The 15,135-nt window shown below is 45.3% G+C and overlaps 1 protein-coding gene across 1 annotated transcript in view; it reads left to right on the top strand.

Annotated features, from left to right (window-relative positions):
• The first annotated feature begins 232 nt into the window (after positions 1–232).
• The window catches only part of LOC126161531 (UDP-glucosyltransferase 2-like), a 95,562-nt gene continuing 80,659 nt past the window's right edge, over positions 233–15,135 (top strand). Inside the window, exons 1-2 of the mRNA XM_049917451.1 lie at positions 233–383; positions 12,708–12,886. Of these exons, the coding sequence (XP_049773408.1) occupies positions 362–383; positions 12,708–12,886 (201 nt within the window). The 5' untranslated portion in view covers positions 233–361. The remainder of the gene's footprint in view (positions 384–12,707; positions 12,887–15,135) is intronic.

The raw sequence follows: 15,135 nt of genomic DNA, 5'->3' as shown, positions 1-15,135 counted from the left end.
AATTTGAACGTGGTATTATGGTCGACACGCGAGCGATGGGACAAAGCATCTCCGAGGTGGCGATGAGGTGGGGATTTTCTCGTATGAACGGCCATTTCACGAGTCATGAGTCTGCTCGTCTGCTCAGTATGCTTGTTTTACAACAATTAAGGAGCAAGGACAAGAGCGAAAGCTCCAGCTTCTGACGGACGCGAAAGAAACACTTGCGTAACTGCCTTCGCATACCCACGTGGTGGGGGAACGCGTCTGCAGGAATGGCTCTCTAGGTCAACAACAGTAGCGGCAGGAGCTCCATGCCGGGCAGCTGGTGATCGACGCTTTCCCGAGCGCGTCGCTTCCCAACCGTAATCAGCTGCTGTTAATGATGTCAGGATACCTTTACGGTAAGGAAATCAATCTGTTCGTTATCGTTCTCGCTATAGGGGTAAACTATGCTACCAACAAATTTGGACCATTTCAAAATATGGCTGAATCAGTTACTTTCCAAATTATGATGGAAGAGGACTCACTAATGACGAGGTGCATATGGGTGGCGGTTCAATGAGAGCTTTACGATTCTCTTAATGAGTTTGAAAATTTTTCAACAGTACTTCACCTTCGTGTGCACAATTACGAAATCGAAATTAAAGGAAAACAGTGATTTTGTTCGTACGGTAACTGCAAGATTATCGTAGGTATGATCAATGATTCAGTATCCATTGTGTTTATGTTATAATGTTACATATCAGTAGAAAAGCATTCACACACACGAACATTCATATATACTAACTATATTAACTCACAAAAATAATGCTGTAAGCAATATTAAAATGTGCAGCTAGTAAGATCCCGTGATATAGGTGTAATCGCTTTTACATTTTAAATATTGTCACGAAGAATTCGTGAAGCGAAATAAAATAATCGTTTGTGCCAAATTGCATTACTATAGCAAATTGATCTTTACATTTTCACGAAATAACTAATATTGGTTTATCATAATGGGCTTGAAAAAAATGAGAAAAAGAGTAATTTCCAATGACGGCTGCAAGCGATATATATCGATGTTGCGACTGTCACGGAGCCAAATACAATAGTAGCAACTACAATGACAGAAGATGAACGATATGGATTTTGTTTATACATTAATATCGTCCATTAAATGTAATTTCGCTTACCTTACTCGTCATCGATATCTTGGTTCTGTACAATTATGCCTGATTTGTACGCTGCCAGTATGAGTCCTTTTTTTGCCGTAGCTGTATACCTTAAGAAAATTGGCAAAGTCCCACTGGGAAGTTCTGTACCACGTAAGCGCAAATCGTGGTAGTACAGGCACTGAAAAATGTACTGTCCGTCTCCTAGTCGGCCTTCTTTTTTAATAGAGGATTTCCAATATTTCCATAACCGATGTCCTGCGTGTGAACTGACGGGTCCTCAGAAGCCACGAATTCCACTGAATGGTTCAAAATTCGTGGTCAAATCTTTCTTTCTTCAAAGTACTGTACGGCTTCCAGTTTTGTGTTCTTTGGTTCCGTACAAGATGAAGTTCTTAATAAGAGGCACTAAAGTTCGTTTATACCTGGAATACACTTTAACAATGAATTATTTTCTAGATTCTCTTTCTTTACCTCCAAACACCCAAATCTGTTCAGTTTAATTCTTGAGAAACCTTCCTTTCCCTTATTTTAGAGTTGTGATGTGGGGTTTAGCTATTTAAACAATCGTTTTGACGCCACCTTTATGAACGCTGTCATCGGTCATAATTATTAACATACCTCACGACAGAAAACACAGGAAACACCAACAGTGTTAATCGTTAATTCGGTTTCCGAAGATGTGTTTTCCTGTGGTATTCTTTAACTGGGCGGGAAACCAAGATGATACTACGCCTTGTTGTCATTTTACAACTAACAACATGTTTTTTTCTTATACCTGTTCTTTTCCCACATTTAGTACAGTATAACCGGAATGGGAAATTAAAATCGCTTGTTTTTGAACCCAGTTTGACACCCATCTGTCTATTACACTTCACGCAATTTCTAGTGTCGTGAGTCGGCAACAGATTGTATAAGCAACAGAAGTCTAAAGAATTTTGCACAGTAATCAAATCACATCACGTTAGCGTAATGCTACTCGAAATTGTACTGTTGTCAACGAAAGTCTATCAGAAACAGTCGCATAGCTTTCGCAACTTTTTTGAAAGCAGCTGGCATGTATAACCATACCTCTCGAAACGATATATATATATATATATATATATATATATATATATATATATATATATATATATATATATATATATACTTGAATATTTCTGGTATCTCAACTGCAGATTTTTCAGCGCTCATTTTTAACTTTACGACTCTGTATCTCAGAATGAACAAAAATAGACTTGTACCACTATTGAAATAAGCATTATCTAATCCAGTTCTGTGGCGACCTCGTGAATGCAGCCAGAAGTGCCTACACAGTCTCCTCTGAAATAGATGGTCTCCCGCTGCTTGTCCGTTTCTGAACCGATCCCAACGCTAAAAAAGTTTCTATCCATTTCTGATTAACTTGACATCAGGTACTTTGTTTCCGTAATGGGGCACAAACGTTCGCTGCACAGTAGTCGGTGATATGATATCTGCGTTACACAACACAACGAGCCTCCTCCTCGGGAAACAATTTTTACGATGTAGCTCACACAGCTCTCCTCGTTTATGGGCACACTGTGCTTCGCTTGCAGGCGTTCTTGGAAATTAACAAAAAAAAGTGACTTTGCTGAAATAACTTTTAACTTATCATTATTAAATAAGTTAAAAAATATTGAGAACTACACTTTGCTAAGCTTATTGCTTGACATATCTCTGTAGACGCGTCACTGAAGTGGATACTGTTGTGGGTTGGCAGGAGACCAACACCGTAATATTAGAGGAAGCCGAAAGGCACGCGTTTTAGCTCACGCAGACTGGCGTGAGGTCTGGAACAGGACAAGGAAATTAGACTTTAGCAAAAAACGTACGTAGCTGCTGGAATACTTAACTTTAATCCATAAATGGTGAACATCGCTCTTGATGGTACATTATTCATAATCTCAATAGTAACTGGTAATGGCGCCTTGCTAGGTCGTAGCAAATGACGTAGCTGAAGGCTATGCTAACTATCGTCTCAGCAAATGAGAGCGTATTTTGTCAGTGAACCATCGCTAGCAAAGTCGGTTGTACCACTGGGGCGAGTGCTAGGAAGTCTCTCTAGACCTGCCGTGTGGCGGCGCTCGGTCTGCAATCACTGATAGTGGTGACACGTGGGTCCGACATATACTAACGGACCGCGGCCGATTTAAAGGCTACCACCTAGCAAGTGTGGTGTCTGGCGGTGACACCACATTCCTCCCCCGCAAATCGGCGGACGGTTGTGGCATGAGGCTTCCGCCCGCCGTGGGGAGGACCCCATGTTGACGTATGCGACGAGGTGGGGAGCGTAACAGGCGAGGCTGTGCCACCCGCACCCTGCCATTCGGACCGAGGGGAGCTAGGAAACGCCTGAAAACCTGCTCCAGGGTGCACGTCAACATGAGGAGTATGCGCCCGCAGAGAGACAGGAGGGGCCGAAGGGTCGACCTCTATCGGGCCGGGGCACCCGACGGGCGAAGACGACGTATGGTCCGGAGCGGGCAAGAGTTCCATGGCGAAGGACAACTGGTCACGGGAAGCGATCGGCGGCGCGTGACCCAGGGAGGCGACCGGCGGTTGCAGCGACGCGTCCACTACGGGCGTCGCCGGCGGGAGAACAGGCGGCGGCGGCGGCGGCGCGTCGCCATGGGGTAAAATGGAAGGCAGCGTCGGTAACACCTGGGGCTGAGGCGAGCCAGTAGATGGGTGCCCAGGGCGCTGACCGGACGGCACCGTCGCTGAAAGCAAACGGGGAGCGGCAGATCCCGTGCGACGACAGAGGCGCAGCTGATTGAGATGCCGACACACCTCACCATAGGCCCCCAAAACCAGATACATAGCGCGGCCAAGGCAGCGAAGAATGCGCCCTTCGAGCCAACGCCGTGAACCTCGATAGTGGCGGTAGTAGACAACGTCGCCTGGGGCAAAAGCAGGTGTCTGCCGTTGCACAGGAACCCAATGCGGCGGATGTAGCAAAGACATCAAGGTGCGATGAGGGCGACCGTGGAGCAACTCAGCCGGCGAGCGACCATCTCGGGGCTGAGAGCGATGGAAGACAAAAAGAGCAATAACGCGTCCTCCCGAGAATGAGACTCTTTCAACTTCAACATCTGTGACTTGAAAGTCCTGACCAAACGTTCAGCGGCACCGTTTGACTGTGGCGAAAATGGCGCGGATGTCAGATGTTGAATACCATTGGCCTTGCAGAATGACTGAGATTCTGCGGACATGAATTGTGGGCCATTGTCGGAAACAATCGTCTGTGGAAGACCTTCAATGCAAAAGATAGCGGATAACGCTTGGATGGTGGCAGATGACGTCGTGGAAGACATCTGGAAAACAAAAGGAAAATTACTGAATGAATCTACCACACCAACCATCGAGCATTCCAGAATGGACCAGCAAAATCGATGTGTAAGCGTTGCCAAGAGGAAGTGGCTTTTGGCCATGCAAAGAATTTCCGCGGTGGTGCTGATTGTTGTTCGGCACACACCATGCAAGAAGAGCACATTTGTGAAATCGCGGCATCGATTCCGAACCAAGTACAGTGCTGACGAGCAAGTTGTTTCGTTCTCACTATACCCCAATGTCCTTGGTGGAGAAGCCGTAAGACAAAGGACTGTAACGAACGTGGGACCACGACCCTGGACTGATCATTATCAGAACGTAACAGCAAAACACCATGTCGTACAAAAAGTCTCTCCTTGTGAGCAAAAAATCGGCGAACCAACGGATCCCCGATCCGTGACTTTGACAAGGGCCATTGCGTATCAACAAAACGCAGAACGGTAGCAAGGACAGGGTCGGCAGCTGTGGCTGTAGCTACACGACGAAAATCAATCGGAAACGATTCGACCACGTCATCGGTTTCCAAATCAATGAACATACAAGCAAGTTCGGAGGAATCGAATGCTCTATCCTCAGCAACAGGCAAACGGGACAATGCATCGGCGTTTCCGTGCTTAGCAGTGGACCGATACAAGATATCATAGCGGTACTGCGAGAGGAAAATAGACCAGCGAATGAATTTCTGCGCTGTACGTGGAGGTACAGGCTTGGTCGGATGAAAAAGCGATGTCAAAGGTTTGTGGTCGGTGATGATGGTAAAGTGACTACCATACAATAAATCATGGAACTTTGTAACACCAAATATGAGAGGCAATGCTTCTTTCTCGATCTGTGAATAATTTCTTTGCGCAGACGAGAGCAATTTGGACGCAAAGGCAATAGGGCGATCGTGCGAACCATCTTTGTGCGCAAGCACAGCACCGATCCCGAAATCCGATGCATCCACCATCAACAAAAGGGGCTTCCGGGGATCGAATGGCTTATGCAAGTATTGGAAAGCAACGCCGATTTCAACTGGCGAAAGGCGCGTTCGCATTCCGTCGTCCAGACGAAAGGAACACCTTTACGGCGTAAGCGATGAAGCGGAGCTGAAATGGAAGAGGCGTGTGGGATATAACGGTTATAATAATTAATTTTTCCCAGCACACTCTGTAGCTGCTTCAAATTCTGCGGCGAAGGCAAGTCTTGTATGGCACGGAGGTGCTCTGGACTGGGATGTATGCCTTGGGCATTGAGTACATGTCCCAGATGGGCTAAGTCACGAGCAAAAAACACACATTTGTCCTTCCGCAAGCGAAGACCATTTTGTCATAAGACCTGAAATAATGTTCTGAGGTTGGCTAAATGTTCTTCTGCCGTCTTTCCAGAGATCACAATATCGTCCAGATAGTATGCTGCAGTAGGGACCGACGCACAAACAGTTTGTAGATATTGCTGAAACAATGCAGGGGCGGATGCACACCTGAATGGCAGTCGTTTGAATCGATACAAACCATGATGCGTGTTAACCATCAAAACGCGCTGGGATTCTTCGTCCACCGGTATTTGCAAGTACGCATCTGCTAGGTCCAACTTCGAAAAATATTTACCCAGGCACAATTTGTGAAAAAGATCTTCCGGGCGGGGTAAAGGAAAAGTTGCAGTCACTAGTTGTGGATTCACTGTTGCCTTGAAGTCCACACAAAGTCTCAATTTTCCCAAATGTTTTGGCAAAGTTACTAAGGGTGATGCCCAGAGAGAAGCCAGTACACGTTCAATTACACCTTGAGATTCCAAATCTTGTAATGTTTTCGCGACCTCATCACACAATGCGTGGGGAACATTGTGTGCTCTGAAAAATTTCGTTTGCGCGTTTACTTTCAGGTCCAAATGTGCTTTATAGTTCTTAGCGCAACCGAGGCCCGGTGCAAAAATGTCTGCAAATTCTTCACAAAGACGAGAAACACTGTCTGAAGGCAGAGTCTGGTTCACTGATAGGACCTGATTTACTATAGACAAGTTAAACAACTGAAATACAGGGCTATTACAAATGATTGAAGCGATTTCATAAATTCACTGTAGCTCCATTCGTTGACATATGGTCACGACGTACTACGGATACGTAGAAAAACTCATAAAGTTTTGTTCGACTGAAGCCGCACTTCAGGTTTCTGCCGCCAGAGCGCTCGAGAACGCAGTGAGACAAAATGGCGACAGGAGCCGAGAAAGCGTATGTCGTGCTTGAAACGCACTCACATCAGTCAGTCATAACAGTGCAACGACACTTCAGGGCGAAGTTCAACAAAGATCCACCAACTGCTAACTCCATTCGGCGATGGTATGCGCAGTTTAAAGCTTCTGGATGCCTCTGTAAGGGGAAATCAACGGGTCGGCCTGCAGTGAGCGAAGAAACGGTTGAACGCATGCGGGCAAGTTTCATGCATAGTGATGTGAAAGATTCAGTGTTTAAACCTTCTCTACCAAGAAAGGTGCCAGAACTGCGAGCTCGCATCAACAATGCTTTCGAACTCATTGATGGGGACATGCTGCGCCGAGTGTGAGAGGAACTTGATTATCGGCTTGATGTCTGACGAATCACTATAGGGGCACATATCGAACATTTGTGAATGCCTAAAAAAACTCTTTGAGTTTTTGTATGTGTGTGCAAAGCATTGTGAAAATATCTCAAATAATAAAGTTATTGTAGAGCTGTGAAATCGCTTCAGTCATTTGTAATAGCCCTGTAAATCGAAACCAAACAAGTTCACTGCAGAAGAAGAACGAAGGACGTAAAATGACACAAGTTTTGTTTGTCCCTTGTATGTTGCAAGAAGGCTGCACTGTCCTAACACAGGGATCACGTGAACTAAATAGGTACTTAACATTTGCGGCATGCAACGGAGGTGTGCCCAGCAGTTTGTAAGTGTCTTGATTGATCAGTGAAAATGCAGCCCTGGTATCAAGCTGGAATGGTATCACTTTGCCGTTAATGTTCAAGTCCACAAAAAGTTTATTGTCCTGCTGACGACAAGAGCGATTGTCTGGTGCAGCGTGAACTGACACTGGTACAAAAACACTTGCGACTTGACGGGAGTTCCTGCGATGTGGACGCACACTATGTGTGGGACAAACACAGTCACTGTTAGAGAGAGTGGCACTGGGCGGAGTGGCATGAACTATATGAATTTCCATGGGCGAAGTGTCACAAGCCTGTGTATCCTTGGTTTGATTCCGATTCCGGTGTGAAGCAAAGGGCCTGGAATGGTTGTGAGCTTCCGATCTAAGCTTTTTCTGGCAAACACTTTGAACATGTCCTTTTTTATTACAGAAAAAGCAAATAGCTTGGCGTGATGCGCAATTCTCACGCGAATGTCTAGTAGCACACTGCGGGCATGATTTTAGCACTGCATTTGCTTGTCGGCGCGGTACACGTGGCTGAGAGCCAGGCGGCAGCGGCGCGGTCGGGCGCGAGGACTGTTTACTATTCCGTGCAGTTCTCCCGGCGGGCCAGTTAACCTGACACACTGGTGGAGAAGTTTCAAATGATTCCCGAGCAAAGTCAAGGTCCTGCCGATCCAATATGTCCATCACTTGTTGAAGGGAGGGATTGACTAGTTTCAAAATCTGTTCCTGTATATGAACATCAGAGACGTTCTGTGCAATTGCATCACGCACCATAGTATCTGAATAAGGGAGTCCACATTGACACTCAAAAGCACAATCCCTAGTAAGGCCTTGCAAGGTTGCAACCCACTCCCGATTAGTCTGACCTGCCGTACGTTTTGTACAAAAGAAGGTATACCATTTCGCAACTACATTGACTGATTCTTTGAAATATGCATCTAATGCAGACAAAATTTCGTCGTAGGACAGAGTTTCTACGTCGCGTCGGGGAAATAATTTGACTATCACAGGGTACGTGGTCACCCCGACGGAAGATAATAAAAAAGGACGCCGCACATTACCTTGAATTCTGTAGGCGGCGAGATGGAATCCATATTGGCGTGACCACTCCGTCCAGCTTTCCAGTACAGCATCAAGAGGACGAAAAGTTGGTGCAACTGCCTGTTGTGGCTGCATTAGCAATGGAGTGGCGGCATCCGCATCGTTTTGCATTGCACGTTGACCCTGGACAAGCTGTCCAAGGGCATGCAGTAAGGCCTGCGTCTGCTGATTCTGTAAGCGATAAAATTCGGACAGTACATCTGGAGATGGTGGCGAAGCCATTACACAAGTAAATCAGGGCAGTATAGTTACGAATGCGGTGTGGCCTCGTCGCCAAATGTTGTGGGTTGGCAGGAGACCAACACCGTAATATTAGAGGAAGCCGAAAGGCACGCGTTTTAGCTCACGCAGACTGGCGTGAGGTCTGGAACAGGACAAGGAAATTAGACTTTAGCAAAAAACGTACGTAGCTGCTGGAATACTTAACTTTAATCCATAAATGGTGAACATCGCTCTTGATGGTACATTATTCATAATCTCAATAGTAACTGGTAATGGCGCCTTGCTAGGTCATAGCAAATGACGTAGCTGAAGGCTATGCTAACTATCGTCTCAGCAAATGAGAGCGTATTTTGTCAGTGAACCATCGCTAGCAAAGTCGGTTGTACCACTGGGGCGAGTGCTAGGAAGTCTCTCTAGACCTGCCGTGTGGCGGCGCTCGGTCTGCAATCACTGATAGTGGTGACACGTGGGTCCGACATATACTAACGGACCGCGGCCGATTTAAAGGCTACCACCTAGCAAGTGTGGTGTCTGGCGGTGACACCATAGATATCATGACTATTAGAAGATTGATATCTTTCTCTTTGTCTCTCTCTTTCAGTGTCTCCGTGGCCATTTTGTGTTAAATAATCAATGGCGGCAAAAATCTTCCTCCATCATCTCAGTGCACCGCCAGCACAGATATACGAAGCCACATGTTTTTCTTCGCATACCATAACTGCACATTTATACGTGCATTGTCTCGTCAGCAACAGATGTCAACTGTTCGACTCTCTTCCAAAAACAGATATTTCTTTGGCCTATCCAGTAGAGCTCTCCTTCAAATGTAATAAAAATGTTTACACATATATTTTATTTTATGTAACACACTCTACTGACTGAATGTTATTTAAGCCCGCTCCTGCAGAGCACTTGTCCAGTGTCGCAACCATGAACAATCCTCTGCATCAACAATGGGTAGAAACATTAAGTTAGCTAGTCTTCTTCTTCAATATTTCCAGTGTTTCAGTCTCAGAAATACAACACACGCATTTAATAAAGGTATACAAAGGAATAAAGTTTAAACTTTTCACAGAAAGCGCACGCAGATTTTACTCCATATGGATAACAGACGTTTTTGGTCTGAAACGACATCCAGGCACCGTATCATAATAACGTTATCGACAAAACTGTGAATTTAGTATCACAAAAACAATAAGAAATAAAATTACAATTTCACACAGATAAAATAAAAGCATTTTCTTCACTAACAGGTGATACTACTTGTTATGTCTACGTAGTATTGACATGTATTGAGATACTTGAAAATTCAGCACTTAAAAAACTGACAAACGAAAGAAAGGAAATTATGTTGTACAGTAATGTCTCGAAATTTTGTGTGTCTTGAATGCGTGTTATTGTCTTGAATTTGCTTTTTCATTTCAAGAAGTCCTCTCACGTTACTCTTATTCGTTTCCTTGACTGTGTTGACTGTGCCTCCCACTTGTGACGGTCTGTCTATAATAGTCCGTTACCCATTCACAGTTTCGTCGCTAATGTTATTTTGTTACGGTGGCTGGATGTCGTTTCAGACCACAAACGTCTGTTATCCATATGGAGTAAAATCTGCGTGCGTTTTCTGTGAAAAGTTTAAACTTTATTCGTTTGTATACCTGTATTAAATGCGTGTGTTGTAGTTCTGAGAACGAAACACTGGAAATATTGAAGAAGAAAACTAGCTAACTTAATGTTTCTACCCGTTGTTGACGCAGGGGATTGTTCATGTTTGCGACACTGGACGAGCGCTCTGCAGGGGCAGAGTTTATATCTTCCCCCAGCCACACTGATTCACGTTTCGTGGTTTGCCCACCTCGTTACGGCAAATGATGGAAAATAAGGGGTGGGGGGGGGGGGAGGGGAGAGTGGTGGGTCATTCCTCTGTGAGGGACGTGACCGATTTTCTCTTTCATCTTTTCGTGTTTGAATTTGAGCTCCGTCTCTGACAATTTAGCCGTTGGCGGTATTTTAAACAATTAGCTTCTTTTGTTTTGTTTCGACATCAAGAATACCTTGGTCTGTCCTATATGTACTCCATAAATAGAATAAACGATTATAACACGAAAATTAGTGCACGACGTTCATTGTTCTGAGAAACGACAATGAAACTAGAGGACGAACCACTACATGCTCGTAGAAACATTCACAGTGACGAGACCAAGCAATTTGAGTCTAACCTGCACAAACTAGGCCAAGAAAATGTTCAAACGTCCTTCATCATTTTTTATGTGTGTAATCACGTTAGGTCATTCTTGTCTGTATAATTTTATGCGTACCAGGAGTTGTCTAACTTTCCTGCTCTGCAAAACCTAATACTGGACCCATTAATTTAGCGCAATAAATGAATCATTACAAATACATGAAATATTCTATCCAACCGTAGGGTGTAATCATGGATAGGTCGTGTGAATGTTTTTGCAGAGTACAGCAATAAAAGATAACCAGCGTCGAACATTCACTCCACTATGCACAGCGTTACATAACAGGAACAAAGAAACGCGTATTATTGTTGACTGCGTTGTGACTGAACTAGAGAAACTTGTTTTACAAATTGCCTAATGCTTGGCGAGGGGAATTTCACTGTCAATATTCCTATACGCTCATGGTTATCTGAAACAGTACTTGATTGCAAAATGAAATACAGCTGTGGCTCATGTTTGTGATACTGATATAGGATGTTTATCTGGATTTTTGTTCGATCGCGAAACCGCTCTCCATCAAAAATAATTTTTGTACACTTGTGACAAATCCGAGAACTCACTCCAGGATCTGACTTTTTAGCTCGGGTTTTAAGAAGGCCGCCTTTTCAGTTTTTTACAGAAACAATGCAGGAGAAACAATTTTTTTCTATTAAACTATTTACTGTTTTAGAAAAAAATTATGCATTTTAGTATACATCCTTACAAGGTCCCGGAGCAGTTTTACTAGTTCAAAAACGTGGTTTTAAAAGGATTCACTAGCTTCTAAAGGCAACGAAAATCGCTGCTCATACGTTTGTGTGTTGCGACTGCTCATACATGTGACAGATGAGGCCATCTCAGTTATGATAGTTTCCATAAAACTCCAAAGTCTCTGGTTAAGAAGACATTCCATCTTCAGGCCACGAGTGGTCTACCGGGACCATCCGACCGCCGTGTCATCCTCAAAGAGGATGCGGATAGGAAGGGCGTGGGGTCAGCACACCGCTCTCCCGGTCGTTATGATGGTATTCTTGACCAAAGCCGCTACTATGCGGTCGAGTAGCTCCTCAATTGGCATCACGAGGCAGAGTGCACCCCGAAAAATGGCAACAGTGCATGGCGACCGGGATGGTCACCGATCCAAGTGTCGACCACGCCCGACAGCGCTTTTCTTCGGTGATCTCACGGGAACCGGTGTATCCACTGCGGCAAGGCCGTTGCCTCCCTGGTTAAGAAACACAACGTAATTCTTTTCACCTTTCACCTCTCACTACAGAGGTACACTGATGATTCAAAACATTATGATCACTGCTCACCGCGAGTATGAATACCGCCTGGAGGCGCTGCATGCACTTGGCGGGGAAAGTCTATAATCGAAGAAAATACGAAGAAGCCGGCCGGTGTGACCGAGCGGTTCTAGGTGCTTCAGTCTGGAACCGCGTGACCGCTGCGGTCGCAGGTTCGAATCCTGCGTCGGGTATGGATGTGTGTGACGTCCTTAGGTTAGTTAGGCTTAAGCAGTTCTAAGTTCTAGGGGACTGATGACCTCAGATATTAAGTCCCATAGTGCTCAGAGCCATTTGAACCGAAATCGAAGTACAGTCATAATATGAGTTCTACCAATCGTTTTCTCTATGTCTATTGTGTGCGCAAGACTCATAGTTAGACACAATTACAACTTAGTCACATACATTTATATCAACATTTCTCACAATTTATCACACTACAAATATTTATACAATCTTGTTTTCATAAAACCAATTTAAGACGTGTCATTTAAATGTAAGTAACATTTTTGCAGGGAAAGCACTTACCACACTTCTGCTACTTTGGCTGATGAGTCAAGCGTGCAGTAGCTCCAAGATTCTGGTGGTGTGCCCGACGCCATCTATCAGCCACCAGAAGCCTTTCCACATTTTAACCAAAGCTCTGCTCCAGAGAGGTCACCAGGTCACGTTTTTCACCGCCAACCCACTCAAGGTAGGTCTCGCTAGATGGCTGATCTTCATTTAAACGCACTAATTTGTTTGACTGTAAGACGAAGCTATATGTACTGAGATGATAAAAGCCAGGGGACAGCGATATGCAAAAGGCGGTAGCATCGCTTACACATGCAAAAGAACAGCGCTTTGGCGAACCTGCTGTTTGTACTCAGATGATTAATTAGACAAAGTTTACAACGTGGTTGTGACCGCAGCGACGGGAATTAACAGACTTTGAGCACGGAATAGTAGTTCGAGCTAGACACAGGGACATTTCATTTTGGAAATCGTTGATGAACTCAGTATTCCGAGATTCACCTTGTCAAGCGTTAGGGGATTCAATATTCCTAGATCCACATTGTCAAGAGTGGGCTAAGAATACAAGATTTCTGGGATCACCTCTCCCCAAGGACAACACAGCAGCTGACGGTCTCACTTAACGACCGAGAGCAGTGGCGTGTGAAATAGCCGCCGGCATCAATGTGGCACCTATGACCGACGTACCTGTTAAGACAGTGTGGCGAAATCTGGCGTCAATAGACAATGTCAGCAGACGACCGACGCGAGTGCCTTCGCTAACAGCACGACATCCCCTGCTGCGCCTCTCCTGGGCTCGTGACCACATCGTTTGGACCGTATACAATTTGAAAACCGTGTGCCTGGTCAGATGAGTCATAATTTCAGTTGGTAAGAGGTGCCGGTATGGTTCAAGTGTGGCGCAAACCCCACGAAACCATGGACTCAAGTTGTCAACAACGCACTGTGCAGGTTGGTCGTGGCTCGATAATGGTGTGGGCTGTGTTCACACGGAACGAACTTGGTGCACTGGTCCAGACGAACCGAAAATTGACTGGAAATGGTTATGTTCTACTACATTTGCAACCATTCATGGACTTCATGAGAACAGACAACAATATCATGTCACTAGGCCGTAATTATTCACTATTGGTTTGAAGAACATTCTGGACCTTTCAAGCGAAAGATTTGGCCACCCAGGTTGCCAGATATCAATCCAATCGAATATTTGTACGGCATAATCGAGAGGTCAGTTCGCGCACGAAACAGTCCACCGGGAAACTTTCTCAATTACGGACGGCTATAGAGACTATATACATATTACACTGCTGGCCATTAAAACTGCTACACCACGAAGATGACGTGCTACAGACGCGAAATTTAACCGACAGGAAGAAGATGCTGTGATATGCAAATGATTAGCTTTTCAGAGCATTCACACAATGTTGGCGCCGGTGGCGACACCTACAACGTGTTGACATGAGGAAAGTTCAAAAACCGATTTCTCATACACAAACGGCAGTTGACCGGCATTGTCTGGTGAAACATTGTTGTGATGCCTCGTGTAAGGAGGAGAAATGCGTACCATCACGTTTCCGACTTTGATAAAGGTCGGATTGTAGCCTATCGCGATTGCGGTTTATCGTATCGCGACATTGCTGCTCGCGTTGGTCGAGATCCAATGACTGTTAGCAGAATATGGAATGGGTGGGTTCAGGAGGGTAATACTGATCGCCGTACTGGATCCCAAAGTCCTCGAATCACTAGCAGTTGAGATGACAGGCATTTATCCGCAGCCGGCCGGGGTGGCCGAGCGGTTCTACGCACTACCATCTGCACGAACAGTCCGACGACGTTTGCAGCAGCATGGACTATCAGCTCGCAGACAATGGCTGCGGGTACCCTTGACGCTGCATCACAGACAGGAGCGCCTGCAATGGTGTACTCAACGACGAACCATGGTGCACGAATGGCAAAACGTCAGTTTTTCTGATGAATCTAGGTTCTGTTTACAGCATCATGATGGTTCAAAATGGCTCTGAGCACTATGGGACTTAACGTCTAAGGTCATCAGTCCCCTAGAACTTAGAACTACTGAAACCTAACTAACCTAAGGACATCATACACATCCATGCCCGAGGCAGGATTCAAACCTGCGACCGTAGCGGTCGCGCGATTCCAGACTGTAGAGCCTAGAACCGCTCGGCCACCCCGGCCGGCGCATCATGATGGTCGCATCCGTGTTTGGCGACGTCGCTGTGAACGCACATTGGAAGCTTGTATTCGCCATCGCCATACTGGCGTATCAACCGGCGTGATGGTATGGGTTGCCATTGGTTACTCGTCTCGGTCACCTATTGTTCGCATTGACAGCACTTTGAACAGTGGACGTTACATTTCAGATGTGTTACGACCCGTGGCTCTACCCTTCATTCGATCCCTGTGACATGT

Source organism: Schistocerca cancellata, chromosome 2 (assembly GCF_023864275.1).
Source record: "Schistocerca cancellata isolate TAMUIC-IGC-003103 chromosome 2, iqSchCanc2.1, whole genome shotgun sequence".
Classification (NCBI taxonomy): Eukaryota; Metazoa; Arthropoda; class Insecta; order Orthoptera; family Acrididae; genus Schistocerca; species Schistocerca cancellata.
Note: the sequence above shows the minus strand (reverse complement) of the source record. Positions and strands in the feature narration are given on the sequence as shown.